The sequence below is a fragment of the Phalacrocorax carbo genome, chromosome 11 (assembly GCF_963921805.1).
Source record: "Phalacrocorax carbo chromosome 11, bPhaCar2.1, whole genome shotgun sequence".
In the NCBI taxonomy this organism is placed as follows: Eukaryota; Metazoa; Chordata; class Aves; order Suliformes; family Phalacrocoracidae; genus Phalacrocorax; species Phalacrocorax carbo.
In genome coordinates this window covers 10,228,850-10,244,608 of record NC_087523.1, presented here as the reverse complement: position 1 = coordinate 10,244,608, position 15,759 = coordinate 10,228,850, and the positions used below count along the sequence as shown (strand labels likewise).

General features: G+C 47.2%; 1 protein-coding gene across 5 annotated transcripts in view; it reads left to right on the top strand.

Moving 5' to 3' along the window:
* Nucleotides 1–15,759, top strand: part of DOCK11 (dedicator of cytokinesis 11) — an 86,972-nt gene that overhangs the window by 26,486 nt on the left and 44,727 nt on the right. For all 5 annotated transcript variants that reach the window (XM_064462982.1, XM_064462986.1, XM_064462983.1 and 2 more), the window contains exons 7-20: nt 63–197; nt 3,561–3,738; nt 4,188–4,267; nt 4,815–4,898; nt 6,942–7,082; nt 9,165–9,374; nt 9,753–9,875; nt 10,862–10,944; nt 12,519–12,641; nt 12,823–12,899; nt 14,009–14,193; nt 14,296–14,361; nt 14,527–14,619; nt 15,023–15,146. In XM_064462982.1, the coding sequence (XP_064319052.1) occupies nt 63–197; nt 3,561–3,738; nt 4,188–4,267; nt 4,815–4,898; nt 6,942–7,082; nt 9,165–9,374; nt 9,753–9,875; nt 10,862–10,944; nt 12,519–12,641; nt 12,823–12,899; nt 14,009–14,193; nt 14,296–14,361; nt 14,527–14,619; nt 15,023–15,146 (1,702 nt within the window). The remainder of the gene's footprint in view (nt 1–62; nt 198–3,560; nt 3,739–4,187; nt 4,268–4,814; nt 4,899–6,941; nt 7,083–9,164; nt 9,375–9,752; nt 9,876–10,861; nt 10,945–12,518; nt 12,642–12,822; nt 12,900–14,008; nt 14,194–14,295; nt 14,362–14,526; nt 14,620–15,022; nt 15,147–15,759) is intronic.

Sequence of the window (15,759 nt, the reverse complement as noted above, 5' to 3'; positions counted from 1 at the left end):
CTGTGGTTTGTAATATACAAGAGAGTGAATACTTGCACGAGTAAGACTTTGTACTTTTGCAGGTATTCAAGAGGAGGTATTTTTACTTGTCACAACTCACAGATGGCTCCTATATTCTTAATTCCTACAAAGATGAGAAAATTTCAAAAGAATCCAAAGGCTGTATTTTCTTGGACGCTTGTAATGACGTTGTTCAGGTAGGTGTGCTTTCTGCATGGCTGTACACGGGCTTACGCATTGCTAGCTCCGAGACAGACACGCTCTCCGCTGGTCTGTACCATCGAGGGGTAAAGGCATGGATTTACAAACTAACCCAGGGCTGGTTTGCTCTGTCAGCTAATCTGTTTAAAAAGGCAGGCAAGGCATTTCATGAGGGTGCTATACTTTTGGCCAGGAAGACAGCAAGTGGAAGAACTGCTGTCAGATTAAAATGGAAGCATTTCATCGTTACCTCATCTGCTGTCTCCCTGCTCTGTCCATCTTCTTTACCTGGTTATTGTAGGTCAGGTCCCTTCCAAGACACCCTAAGGGTTGAAGCCAGTAAGTAATTGCTGTGACTTAGTCTTGAGCACCTTCCTCCTCTGTTTGCTGCTCACACCAGCTTCTTGTTTCTTAACTTAGGTACCAATAGGTCTATGCAAACATGCAGCCCTTTGGGACTTAGCACCTGCAAAGGGCTCGTAAGGTTTTAGGAGCAGGTATTTGTACAGGGCTTAAACCTGGCTTTGCTTTGTTATGCTGAGAGTGAAGCGCAGCAGTGGATTGCTGCTGTGCCTTCTGCCGTTGCTGTCCCTGCAGAAGCTTCAAGCACCGAGAGTGGTGGAGCTGATAGAAGGCATCTTAAATTACTCTTGGTGGTTTGTTTCAGCATGGATGACTCAGAGCTGTGCATTTCTGTTTATCCTTCTGAACACAGTAAAAGCAGTAATGCACACAACTCAGTGATGTACAGGATGTACTTCCCAAGCTGCATCAGATTTGCCTTGGCTTCTGTTGGAAAGTGCTGTGTACAGGCCGGAAGAGCCCAGAAAAATTGCATTGAACCACTTGCTTTTAAGATGGATGCCTCTAAGTGTCCTGGAGTGCAACATTACTTACTGTGTCAGACAAATCCAGTTCCTGGCTTCTCTTGGGTGAATATTAAAGGTCTAACTACATAAGAAGGAGCTTGCTTCTGCTCCTCAGTGCAATGTCTGTGGTTCAGTCTGGTTTTCTTCCACTGTCAGAGTAGCTGGCAACCATGGGGTCATATACTGCTTGATTGCAGCTGAGAAGCCTGTTCAGGACATTAGTTGGGAGAGTCCCTTGGGAGGCAGTCCCGAAGGGCAAAGGGGTCCGGGAAGGCTGGTCTTTCTTCAAGAACAAAGCTTAAAGGCGCAGGAGCAGGCTGTCCCCAAGCGCCACAAGACGAACCAGCAGGGAAGGCAACCGGCCTGGCTGAACAGGGAGCTTTTGCTGGTACTGAGGAAAAAAAGGAGAGGTTATCACTTTTGGAAGAAGGGACAGGCAACTCAAGAAGAGTACAGAGACTTCGTTAGGTCACGCAGAGAGAAAATTAGAAAGGCAAAAGCCCAGCTAGGACTCAGTCTGGCCACTGTTGTAAGGGATAACAAAAAGTGTTTTTACAAATATGTCAACAAAAAGAGACCAAGGAGAATCTCCATCCTTTATTGGATGCAGGGGGGAACATTGCCACCAAGGATGAGGAAAAGGCTGAGGTACTAAATGCCTTCATTGTCTCAGTCTTTAATAGTCAGACCAGTTATCCCTGGGGTATTCAGCCCCCTTGAGCTGGAAGACAGGGGCAGAATGAACCCCCCATAATCCAAGAGGAAGCAGTTTATGACCTGCAGCTCCACCTGGACACTCACAAGTCTATGGGGCCGGATGGGATCCACCCGAGAGTAATGAGGGGGATGGTGGAGGAGCTCGCCAAACCACTCTCCATCATTTACCAGCAGTCCTGGTTAACAGGGGAGGTCCCAGATAACTGCAGGCTTGCCGATGGGTTGCCCATCTACAAGAAGGGCCGGAAGGAAGATCTGGGGAACTACAGGCCAGTCAGCCTGACCTCGGTCCCGGGGAAGATTATGGGGTGGTTCATCTAGAGTGAGCTCACCAGGCACGTGCAGGACAACCGGGGGATCAGGCCCAGCCAGCACGGCTTCACAAAAGGCAGGTGCTGCCTGAGCAACCTGATCTCCTTCTATGACAGGGTGACCCGCCTAGTGGGTGAAGGAAAGGCTATGGATGTTGTCTGCCTGGACTTCAGTAAAGCCTTTGACACTGTCTCCCACAGCATCCTCATGGCTCAGACAGGTGTACTCTTTGCTGGGTAAAAAACTGGCTGGATGGCCGAGCCCAGAGAGTTGTGGTGAAGGGAGCTGGATCCAGTTGGCGGCCAGTCACGAGCGGGGTTGCCCAAGGCTCAGTTTTGGGGCCAGTCTTGTTTAATAACTTTATCAACGATCTGGATGAGGGTATCGAGTGCACCCTCAGTAAGCTTGCAGACGACACCAAGTTGGGCAGGAGTGTTGATCTGCTTGAGGGCAGGAAGGCTCTGCAGAGGGACCTGGACAGGCTGGATCGATGGGCCGAGGCCAATCATATAGGGTTTAACAAGGCCAAGTGCCAAGTCCTGCACTTGGGTCACAACAACCCAACACAACGCTCCAGGCCTCGGGCAGAGTGGCTGGAGAGCTGCCTGGCAGAGAAGGCCCTGGGGGTGTTGGCTGACAGCCGGCTGGGCATGAGCCAGCAGCGCCCAGGTGGCCAAGGAGGCCACCAGCCCCCGGGCTTGTGTCAGCACTGGTGTGGCCAGCAGGAGCAGGGCAGCAATCGTGCCCCTGTGCTCAGCACTGTGAGGCTGCGCCTCGAATATTGTGTTCAGTTTTGGGCCCCTCAGGACAAGGAGGACATTGAGGTGCTGGAGCGTGTCCAGAGAAGGACAGTGAAGCTGGTGAAGGGTCTGGAGAGCAGGTCTTACAAGGAGCAGCTGATGGAGCTGTGGGGGTTTAGCGTGGAGAAGATGAGGCTGAGGGGAGACCTTATCGCTTATTGCTCTCTACAACTACCTGAAAGGAGGCTGTAGTGAGGTGGGTGTTGGTCTCTTCTCCCAAGTTACTAGACAGAACAAGATGAAACAGCTTCAGGCTGCATCAGAGGAGGTTTAGATTGGATATTAGGAAAAATTTCTTAAGGGAAGGAGTGGTCAGGCGTTGGAACAGGCTGCGCAGAGCGGTGGTGGAGTCCCCATCCCTGGGGGTGTTCAAAAAACACAGATGTTGCACTTCAGGAGATGGTTTAGGAGGCCTGGGGGTGTTGGCTGACGGTTGGACTTGATGATCTTAGAGGTCTTTTCCAACCTTAATGATTCTGTGATTCTATAATTCTCTTCTATGATTACTGCAGGAGAGGTGCTGTGTCAAGGAGGGTGCTTATGTCGTATTTCATGGTATTTCAGTTCAGGATGCTTTCACAGATAGGAGCCTTACAGTGCATACTGTGCTGAGTCATTGAGAAAAATGTAATACAAATCTTTCTCTTTCTTCTTTGTTCAGTGTCCTAAAATGCGCCGTTATGCATTTGAACTCAAGACAATAGACAAGTACAGCCACTATCTTGCAGCTGAGACTGAGCAGGAGATGGAAGAGTGGCTGGTAACTCTGAGAAAGATCATTCAGAGCAATACTGAGAGTTTGGGGCAAGAGAAGAAAGATACTGTGGAATCTGTGCAAGGTCAGTTTATAAACAAACACCTACCTTCACCCTTCTCCAGGAGGATGCAAGCAGTGTGCCTGGAAAAGTGTATACTTTTCTTTCTGGATTAATAGCAAGAATTGTGGCTGACACATGATATCGTGCAAAAGGGCTTGGTATAATGTAGGCAATAGTTGAAGGAATAAAAGTGGAGGGAAACGTGACCCTTCCTCCGGGTGGGAAAATCCATGGCAAGGTTTCAAGACTCCTGGAAAATTGGCTCTGTGCTGAAGTTCTGCTTTGGAGAGACCTAGCTGGTGTAATAGTACACTCTGGTACTAGTAATGTATGGAAAAATCTTACTCCTGAGGAATGGAAAAGTCTCCATAAACTGTTTCTGTGCTCTTGTAAGGAAATATTGCAGGATGCTTTCTGGCAGAGTGGTGCTCCTGCAGTTGTTTTGAAATCTGGTTTTTGTGTCCTTGCAGATGATGAATCAAGCATGCAGGGAAAATCGGAGAACATCCTGGAGAGCCTGGAGAGGAGCATGCATCCAGAGCTGATGAAGGTATTGTGTTTGCAGAGATGGCTCTCCCAGCCCAAAGCTAGTTCTCTCCACCATGTCTATAAAAGGGGTTTTCCACTTTCTGTGTCTTCAGCTCTGGGGCAGCTGGGCAGGCACCAAGTGGTGCTGGGGTCTCTGTTATCTCATCTGCCTGTCCCTTAGATGGAGCTCCATGGTGCTCACCTCCAAGTGTGAGGCCCTGAAGGAAGAACCAGGCCTAGAGTGAATTAAGGGCTGTTGTGGTCAGTACTGCTCATTCCTGCTCAGCAGGGGTGACCATACTGGCCAAGGGACAGTTAGGCGGCAACCGCCTCCTATATGTTCCAGAGTGTGCTTGTCTACTTCTGCCTGCTTTCTCGTTTGGCAGAGAAACATGGCTTTGCTGACGTTGCACCATGTTGGTTACTACAGCTGAGAAATTTTGCATTGTCTCATGTATCACAAAGGGAACCTGGAAAATATTTATTTTGTTTTGCTTCCATTCTTTGCCTATAATGAATGTTTGCCTCTGTGTGGCAGGCAGTAATATCAATGCTTTCCTTTGTCCTAGTACGGAAGAGAAACAGATCAGCTGAACAAACTGAGTAGGAATGATGGAAGACAAAACCTCTTTTCTTTTGACCCAGAAGTCCAGGTAAACATTCCCATGTTTGTGAATGTGAGGTTTTGCTCTCTGTAAAAGCTCCCTTGGTGTTGTGCCTCTGCTGTTCCCTTGTGTGGCCACAGTGTTCACCTGCAGAAGCAGTGTGTTTTTCAGTGGGTTGGAAAACAGAAGTGCAGCCCGTGTCCCTGTCAGTGAGAGCTGAACAAGATGCCAATGCCCAGGTGATAACTCAAATAGAGGGGAGACTCACAGCAGCCCCACACATGGGCTCCCTCCAGCTTTGCTGGCTTCTGTATGATGCGTCTCGATGTTGCTGGATTTCAGACCCATCATCTGGGCCTCTGGGAGGTTCTCATGGTTGCAGAGCCATAGAAGTGGTATTGCAAGGACACCTGCAACACTGCGTGGGCTCAGCACGTCTGGAGTAGGGAGCGGTGGTGTTAAAGACTATGACAGGGGTTTACCGGGAGAGCCTCAGTCTTCAGGGAGTTTTCAAATGTAGGGGACATACAAACAGAAAAAAACAACATATGATGTTCTAATGCATTGGAGTAGGGTTTCATTGACCCTTGGCTTGTTTTTTTCTTGGCTTTGACATCTTTGCTGAGCTCTCTGTCAAGGTCCAGGTTTGGGATTTCAGTGGAACGAGCTGCAATTGTTAACACAGTTCTAGAGAATTGTTCCAAGTTATTTCAGTTTCTGGTTCTCTTGGCATGCTTTGGCTTGTTCACACCTGTGAAAAAGATCATTCTGGTTTAACAAGGAAGTGTAATTAGTCTTTAAAGGGTTTAGTTGTACAAAATGAGCTTTTCTCTTGGCACTTCTTTAAGGTCTTTAACAAGAAGATAAGCATCCAGGAGGTTGGGGGTTTTTCTTGGTTTTTTTAAAGAGAAGCTTTGAGAAGTTTCCTATATTCTATCCAGATAATAAAAATCAAAATATTATTCAGTACAGAGCATCTGAGATCTATTTTTTTATCTAATCAAATGGTTAGGCTGAATTCGCTGCCCGCCCTCTATACCCAGAGCTCTTCATTCTGGCGTGGGTCAGTCAGCTCTGCTATAAGTCACTGCCACAGTCAGTGCTGGTGTGTACGTGCGTGCTTGTATGCCTGGTGCTAACGGAACTGGGAGCAGGAACATATACCTGCAATGTACTTTCCTCATTGAAAGGAGATAGGGGAAACAATGGGAAGTTTCCCAGGATCAGATTAACAATTGCAGCCTATTTTGCTGAATTACTTGATCATGAGATATCAGTGCCCTAAGTTTGGCATGCAATTTCTGCAGGATTTGAGGGGGAAAAGCGAACAGGGCTGCCAGGTTGTCACTGAGAGGTATGCTGGTATTTAGGAGTGTTTGGCAGCTCCGTGTCCCCAGTGCCCAGTATGACGGGTATGGCGAAGGCCGAGGGTCCTTATCTGGCTGATGGTATTTTGGTCGCGTACATGTCTGCTCTTGGGAAGGGCAGATGTCGAGGCACAGAATAGGCATGGGTGTTCTGGCTTAGGAAGGAGGTGATTATAATTGAGACTGGATTTCCCAGCCTTCTCTGCAGACAGTCTTTGTTGTTTCTAACCACACCGGTTATTGCTGTGCATCTAGAAATGCCTTCCAGTTTGAGATTATGTTCATGACCCAAATGGCGAGTGCCTTCTCTCTATTTCAGGCACAGGGACCATCTTTTAAACTAGTTAAATATTCAAAGAGGAAGATACTTTTCTGAGTGTAACAACGGCTTATGTTCCACTTTCTTCCCCAAGCTCTAAATGGTGTTTGGGAAGATCCCCAGGGTTACAGCAAAGCAGGAAGGAACTGAGATCATACTGAGGTTTAGTTTTCTGTGCTCTACAAACCAGATTGCTAAAAATTGATACATCCCCGTGAATTCATGTCTTGAACACATTTGTGTAACATCACCAAATGGCACTCATTTGTGAATGTCTTGTACCTTTCGTACCACTTTAAAAAAAAAATTGGTTAAGATAGCATTGGCTGTAATGTGATCCCTTAACATTATTCAGGAGGTTATTTTCTTTTTTAATGACACCAGATTTGTTTGTTTGCTGTCTAGAGGCTAGACTTCTCGGGGATCGAGCCAGATGTGAAGCCGTTTGAGGAAAAGTGCAGCAGGCGCTTCATGGTGTGCTGCCAGGACTTTTCCCTCAACCTCCTCGCTCAGCTCAGCGACAGGTCGGAAGGAGGACCCACCAACGTAAGGGGAGCTCTGACATCTGCTGCTTTGTCTTCTTTCTCCTCACTGGCAAGAAAAACCCTCAGCAGATTCATCTGGGTGGATAAAAACATCCTATTTTGCCGTGTTGTCCAATGATGCCTGGGCAGGCAGTGGCTGCTGGCCGAGGGTCATTGCAGGATTTGTCTGCCTTGGTATTTTGGTGTTCCAAAAACATGTTTGGGGACCGGGTCTGTCCCAGCATGCCTCAGCCTGCCAGAAACGGGGACTGCTGGGAAACCAGTGGTTCAGAGGCATAGGGAATAGAGACTGTGTGTCTGTCATGTTCTGGGTACCTGTGAAAGTCCTGTGGGTAAATGATTAAGCTCCATCTCCAGACTACTCACTGCTGTGTGTTATTTCATTTCCCCTAATGGCAAGGGGTTTCCCTGTTCTGAAACTTTCTTCTGACTCCCAACCTGACTGTATTCACAGCCACTTTATTATATGCATTATATCATGCTGAAATTGTGCCTTAGCCTAAAAAGGTCTTTCTTGTATTTTTCTGAGCCTCTGATGTCTGTACACAGCTATTACATCTCTCCTCAGCCTTTGTTCCGCCAGGCTGAACAGACCAGGCTCCTCCAGTCTTTTTTCCCAAAACAACATCCCTGTTATTGTGTCCTGCATTTGCTCTGGCCAGAGTCAAGCCTTTATGCAAGGGTGCCACAGCAGCAGGTAGTATTACAGCAGAGGCAGTTGCACTGGCACTGACCAGTGTCTGCTGAAGGTACTTTGTCTGATGCCTGTTAGAACTGCAAAGGCTTTTTTGTGATGGTTTCATGTTGGCAGCTCGCAGCTAGTACACCAGGCTCATTCTCCTTGGTGACTACCAGCAGATGAATGCATCACTGAGAGCAGAGATTCTTGTTATTCATCCTTATCATAGAATCATGAAGGTTGGAAAAGACCTCTAAGATCATCAAGTCCAACCATCAACTCAACACTACCATGACTCCTACACCATGTCCCACAGTGCCACGTCTACGCATTTTTGAAGACCCCCAGGGATGGAGACTCCACCACCTCTCTGGACAGCCTGTTCCAATGCCTGACCACTCATGCCCAGCCGGCTGTCAGCCAGCACCCCCAGGCCTTCTCTGCCGGCACTTTCCAGCCCCTCTGCCCCAGGCCTGAAGCGTTGTGTGGGGTTGGTGTGACCCAAGTGCAGGACCCGGCACTTGGCCTTGTTAAACCCCATACAACTGACCTCGGCCCATTGATCCAGCTTGCCCAGGTCCCTCTGCAGTTTATCATAATAAGGATAATAATATCTTTAATCAGGCCCAGAGTCAGACCTAATCAGCATATTTTTAGTATTGATGTAATGCCTCCAAGTTATGTTGTAATGTCTTGGACACATTACGGTTTTATTTTCAGGCCTTCACTTTTATCTTTACGTGGATGCCTGCCTGCTAGGATTCATATATTAAAAAAACATGGAATTGTTGCCACTTGCCTTGTGCTTTCAAGGTCAATAGCTACAAACAAGTTGGCAGATTTTGTGCATGCAGTTCCTCGGTAGTGTTAGCCTTGTATTTGAGCTCTCCTGACTAAGAGAGCTAACTTTGCTCCTGTGACACCTGGCGTAGAGCAGCTGAGGAACATTCTGAGTGTCTTGCAGAGCTGACTGGCTTTGGACAATAAGTGAAGTGGTCTTTAGCATGTGAACATAAACTCTCCTAAGCTGATTTCTTTCTCATTGCAAAGGATAAACAGCTCTAACTGATGGACTGGGGTCATCTTTTCTTCCTAACTTCATAGTTGATAATTATATAAGAAACCCTATGGATTTCATTCTTTATAGTTCAGTAATGGTTTAAAGTAGCTTTGTTCAAATCGACTAGATCAAAGTGCAAGAAGATACAGAAAAAAAATGGGTTTATATATTTATAAAGCAAATAAACATGGATTGTCTGTAAGAATTCTGTAAAATGCTGGTGTACAAAACTAAAGGAATGAACAGATGCAGAAGGCAAACCTGGCAGGGAAGGCAATGCACGTGAATACTCTTGAGCCTGTACCATGCATTTTTTTGACATGTATATTCAATCAAATTTCCAGGTTGAGCCCTTTTTCCTAAGCTTGGCATTATTTGACCTGAAAAATAATTGCAAGATTTCAGCTGACTTCCACGTGGACTTGAACCCTCCGTCTGTCCGTGACATGCTGCTGGATAGCTCTGCGTCCGGAGCAGAGGGCACCAAGGGACGTTCACCAGGCGAGAGCCTTGTGCACGGAGTCCCCGAGTCTTGCCTGCACTACATAAAACGGGTGAGAAGAACTGACTTTCTCCTCTCATTCTGTATCTCCGTTGAAGCCGTGGCTGTTCAGTAGCATTGCGGTGTGTTGTTATCCACTATGTGGACATGCAGAAGTCAGCTTTTTCCCTTGAGCTGTGGGGTTTTGTTGTGTTTTGGCCAGTGTCTCAAGCTGATTACCACTTTGGGCTCCCTGGCAGCATTAAGCAAAGCACCAGGTAGAGTTTTTCATGGCTTGACCATGCTCAAGCTGTGTGAGCCCCCATGGCCCATCCACAGCAGCAACCAGAGCAGGGTCTGTGTGGGTGTGAGAGGGGACAGCAAGATGAATGGGGCCAAACCCAGAAGTGCGGGTAGGGTGTCCTGCTCTCTGACAGTGTGTCTGTTGCAGGGGGTTTTCTCCGTGACTGACCCACACGTGGAGATCTTCCTGGTGGCCCGCGTGGAGAAGGTGCTGCAGGGCAGCATTACGCACTGTGCAGAGCCGTACATGAAAAACTCGGACCCAGGGAAGGTATTAGATGGGGCCGTGAGAGTATTTGCTTAGTGATGCTGTCTGCTGCAGCAGGGAGTGGTGTGGTCTGAAACATGGGCTGTTTCTGCTGCTCTTTAGCTGCTTTCTGGCAAATATTGGTCGTCTTCCATTCTGCTACTTGCACTGTTCCCAGGCTGGCATCAGCTGGACTGTCCTGGGAGGATGGGTTCCTTCCCCTGGAACGAGGCAGAGGATATTTAGAAAGGTCCAAGCAGTTGGGGCAGGGGGACCTTTCCCTGTTATACTTCAACAAAGCAAAGCAAAAAAGTGGGACAGTTCATCCCCAGAGGAAGGGGCTACACTTCTACATGGTGCTACACACAGTGTCTTGGACTGGTCCTGGCTCACAGTGGCTGGGAACAGCATTGTTTTAGTAGCAGCAGAACACGGACATCACCCTTTATTCTGCTCACCCTGCCTCTGTCCTGCTCCTTGCAGAGTGCCATGTTTATATGAGGGAACTTATGCGAAGGGCGATCATTGGTCCTGGTCCTGCTGGCATCAGTCTCTGCATGCCAGGTGGAGCTGATGCTGCCTTGCTGCAGCCAGTCAAAATTAGTCCCTGGAAAATCAGTGTATGGAAAACCTGGTACGTGATGACATTCCCTCGGCACGCTCTGTAAACCTGTACAGGATGAGCCAATTACAGTCAGTGTTGGAAAGTAACTGTTAAAACCCTTTGGAAAATAAAATTCTAACACCCTGACACTTTAATGCAGAATCAAGAGGAGTTTTAATAGGACCGTACCCACAACATGTTTGCTATTGCTTTGCAAAAGTAATAAATGTGTGCGGTGTCAAGTGACTGGGATGTCTATTGACTGCTTCAGCGACTGTTGTGCTGTGTGCCTGGGGAGCTGTGCATTGTGGAATACAGTGTCTTCTCCCTGGAGAAGAGCTCTTTACTTCTTTTCCAGAGCAGAGTGGAAGCCGTGGCACACGCTAACCTCTCTTGTGTTTTGCAGACTGCCCAGAAGGTCCATAAGGTGGCCAAGCAGGTGTGCAGCCGTCTGGGGCAGTACAGGATGCCCTTCGGCTGGGCTGCCAGGTTAGTCACCTAAGACTGCGCTTTGGCCTTGGCGGGAGCTGCTGCTGGGAGTTATCTGGGACACGATCCGGCCAAGTGGGCAAAGGGCCAGGGGACTGAAGTCAGTGAAGTTGCAGCCGAGGGCAGAATCTGGCTCCAATTCCCAGGATAGAATCGGGGTTGGCCTGAAATGCTCTATCTCGAATTAGAAACAAAATATTAAAAAGTAAACAGTGCTGGGAAGACAGTAACCTTCCTGCTGACCTGTAGCTACTGCTATCAGGGCAAGACATTCCTGGGGATGAATTACTCCATCCCGCAATACCGCAGGAATTGGTGCAGAAATTCCCTCCAGGCACCAGCCATTGCCAGGGTAGGATGAGTTTGGAGGGCCTCCTGGCCTGATGGTGGCAATCAGCTGGAGTTTCTCTCCCACGTTAGACTCTGCTTTAGTTAATGTTCTTGGGAATGACTGAAAGGAGCGATCCCTTTCCCTTGCTGTTCTTTTACTGGAACTGATAAAGTACATCAGTGCTACCTCCCTTAAATCTCACTTCAGAGGAAGGCCTAAAGGCCAGTTCATCCTTCTGCCACTGCCTCCTATTGCTAAATAGCTGTTTGGTGCTGACGAAAGGGATAGTAATGACATGGAAACACCAGACGACTGTCACAGTGGGCTGGGATTTGGTGGTACACAGCTTGCAATGTGTATTCCTAGAATAGAATAGCATAGCATAGACCTGGATTTTCCTGTGACACTGGCTGCTCAGCTTCAAGATGGTATTTCTGGGAGGCAGCTCGCTCCTCAGAGCCAGTGCACAGCCTGCACAGTGCCTCAGCCCTCTTTCAAGTAGTGCTTCAGCCTAATGGTGGGTTCTGTGTGGGCATTGGCTTTGACAGGCCTCAGATTTGTTCCTGCTGGGTAAAGAGTTGGATTTGGAGATGAAGGAGTTGAGGGGCCGACAGCCTGGTGTGGGGACCTGTGTTGCTCTGCATCCCTGGAATGGTTTCCCTGTGGGTTTCAGAGGAAGTTGTTTGCACAGAAAGGGAGTCTGGATGCTTTGACGTTCCTTCTGTACACAGACACCCCCAGCCTTTATACTCAGGGGCAAAAATACTGGTATTCTGCCGGAGCAAAGTCCTGTCTCCTGCTCTGGATTCGGGAAGAAGCTGATGTATGCCCTGAGACTGGTCTTTGTTGCACACTCCTTTCCTAGGAGGATTTCCATGCTCTGACCCCATGTGCAACCAGGAAGATACTTTACCACTTGGTGTTAGTGGGAGGGGGTTGAAGGGTGTTGGTGATTGTAGACCAGGCTTGGAGCTGGGCTGGGTGCGTACTTCTCACCTGGCTGGAGAGAAGGGAAATGGGTGATGTCGCATACAATTCTGTGTGACATGGTGGACTGTAGTCTGTGTGGGGTCTAAGCACCATGTGAGGATGGGAGGGTGATGAGGAGGTCTGGCAGAGTTCAGAGCAGTCACAGGCCAGTGAACCTCGCACCTGATAAACTTCCCTTCAGCCTGACATGTCAAAGACCTCAGTGTCTGCATATTTACCAACATTTAAGAAATGTGTCTCTTCTTCTCTGCAGACCAGTGTTCAAAGACTCCCAGGGCACTCTTGATGCTGAAGGAAAATTCTCACCTCTGTACAAGCAAGACAGCAGCAAACTCTCAAATGAAGATATGCTGAAGCTTTTAGCAGAGTATAAGAAGTAAGTGTAAGAGACTGGTGCAGAGGCTGAGCGGGCTTTTTAATATACATTTTTAATCAGTTATGCGTAAGCATGAGATGACGATTTCTAAAATACTCAGAGAATATTAAAAAGCCCTGCTGATGTGTTCAATACCTGAGTTTTCAATGTTCACGCTCTTGTTCTTTTCTCCCTAATGCAGACCAGAGAAGACAAAACTACAGGTCATTCCAGCCCAGTTAAATATCGTCATCAAAGACATCCCACTAGACTTCACAAGTAAGGATCTTGGATCTTAAAATAAATGCTGATGGCTCTAGCCTCAGGAGTTAACGCTTCTGTGGGGAGTTTTGTTGTTTCAATAACAAGAGTATCTCAGGGCTGCAATGAGTAATTCAGTATAGCCCCTGACTCGTAAGTCTTTCTGATAGATTCTGTGGAGGGATGTGGTCCAAGTACAGAGGTTTACCCAAGGGGTGCATCTGCTTTGCAGTTTGGCCATCACATCCTAAAACTAAAGGAAGCCACCTGCCTGCTTTTGTTGTTATGATTACACCATTCTCATATAACATTTTTGGTCTGTAACACCAGAGGGCTTCACAAACATGGTCAGTGTGATGCTTCGCTTTGCGTCTAAAGAAACCGACGCAAAGAAGGGACTTGTGATGTGTTCAGTGTCACTCCACGGGCCTTTGGCAGCTCCTACTGCAGGTTCTGCAGTCCTGTCCGCTGTCCAAAAGGCTTTTTTACTGGACTTTTTTTCTGTTCTTTGAAAGACCATCACTTGAGATAAACTCTCCCTCATGGTGGATGTGAGTCTCTGTTAATTAGGCAGGGCTTATGCACTGGTATTTGGAGACAACGTAACCCTCAAACATCTTTCCATAGCAAAGAGTGGAAAAGGTCTGACGCACTTTGGGATGTCAGTCTCAAGTCATCGTCTCAGTAGACTGTCTGCTTCAGTCAGGTGATGTTTGCGTGATTTATAAAACAGTAACTTAATGGCTCAAATTCCTGGAAGTCTCAAGGTGCAGGCCCTGGGCAGAGCAGCCATCTCTGTCCAGACATGGGTAGATCACAAGACCCTTTGAGTTTGCCCAGAGCTACAGGAAAGTGCCATTTCTGCAGTTCCACTGGCAAGGAGAGCAGAGCCTCATAGTGCCTGTGCATTTGTCTTTTCTCAGTATTGCTAATGCATTTGGGGACCATAGATGTTGCATGATAAAGGGGAGCTGCTGCCTGGTCAACAAACACAACCCTGTGATGTGAAGAGAACTGGATGCTCAAGAGCAATGGCAGAGTTACAGACCCATTAATTTCCTTTCACATGAGCTGTACTTCCCATGTTTGTGGGGTGTGCACTTAACCAAGTTTTCCTTCTCTTCTAGATTGTGTCACAGCTTCTTATATTCCTATAAAGCCTTTTGAGAAAAGCTGTGAGGACATTGCAGTTGAAGTGGAGGAGCTTGTCCCAGAAGTTGCAAAATACTGTTATCCCTTCACTGTCTACAAAAACCACCTCTACGTCTACCCCGTGCATTTGAAGTATGAGAACCAGAAGGTGTTTGCAAAGGTGAGCAACCTGGAGAGCAGGCTGCAACCAGACGTGGCATGGTCTGGGGTGATGCTGCTGACCTGTGGCAACAGCTCATCCTCCTGTTCTCCCTCATTTCAGGCAAGGAATATTGCTGTCTGTGTGGAGTTCAGGGACTCAGATGAACCTGATGCCAGGCCGTTAAAGGTGGGTACCTGTTATTTCTAGGGACCTGAGGCTCACTGCTGTGTACTGTGTGGCAGCAGCCTGAGCAGGACAATAAGAAAGCACTGAGTTTCCATGCTGTTTTAATTTGGCGGCTGATTTAGGGTGGCAGCAACCCTGATTCCAGCTCTTCATTTCTGTTTTCAGTGTATATATGGCAAACCCGGAGGCCATCTCCTGACCACAAATGCATATGCCGCCGTGCTGCATCACAACCAGAGTCCAGAGTTCTACGACGAGGTAAAAATGAAATGGTGGGAAATAACAGATTTTCCTGGATACTGTGAAGCTAAGGGGCTTTTCAGGATATCTCTTTTTCCAGGGCTGGGTGAAATACAGGTAAAAATAACTGTCAGCCCTTTGCGTCAGTAGAACGGCATCGCAAAGCCAGAGACTTTGTCAATTTTTAATGGCACTTTGTTTTTTGCTGTCTTTACTGTCATGCTTTGTGCTCTTCAGTCACACACCCACATTAATAAGTAATGTGCAAATTTGATGAAAATGTTAGCCAGGAGTTATTTAAAATGGGTAAGAATGTGTCTTGTGTAACTGCATACAACATAGCATTTGAGAAATAAAATAGAACATAAAATATTACTCCACAATTAAAAATACAGTCTTATCTATCATGATATCATTTTAGATTAAAATTGAGCTTCCAATTCACCTCCATCAAAAGCATCATTTGCTTTTCACCTTCTATCATGTCAGCTGTGAAATTAATACAAAGGCAACATCGAAAAAACAGGACACCGTTGAAACTCAAGGTACGTTCACTGCTTAAATTACTTCTGTTGGAGTGTAAGAACCCAAGATAAAATGAATGAAGGGACATGAAAAAATATTTGATTAAAATACTAGCCTATCTGAATTTTCTTTTTTGAAAGCAACCTGATACAAATTGTAGGTCTAAACTGAAATAAAGCTCAATGTTTTTAGTGTATGCTAAAGCTCAAGTTTTTGCTGCAATCTGACAGCTATTTCTGCGTGTTCTTGACTTGGTTTGTATGAATGGGCCTACTGTCAGTCGAGTCACCAACAAAAACTTGATGCGAGATCAGGGCCTCAGGGCCTGATCCTGCCAACACTAGGCATGTGTAAGAGACTGAGCACACCCAGGTCACACCAACTGGGATGCTTCTCCATTCAGCCAGTCCTCGGGCAACTAAAGGACCCGTGTCATGATGCACAAGACTCACAAGCCATTTCTGCCCCTCCAACCCGCTCCTGATCTTGGTTGAGCTGTGTCTGAATTCCGTTCACCAAATCACCGGGTAAAACATGCTTTAACTAGGCTGATGTGGTCGATCTCAGCCTTGTTGAAGCTGATTGCACAACTGCAAGTTGGATTTTCTCAGGGTGAGACAGCTTCTTTTGGAG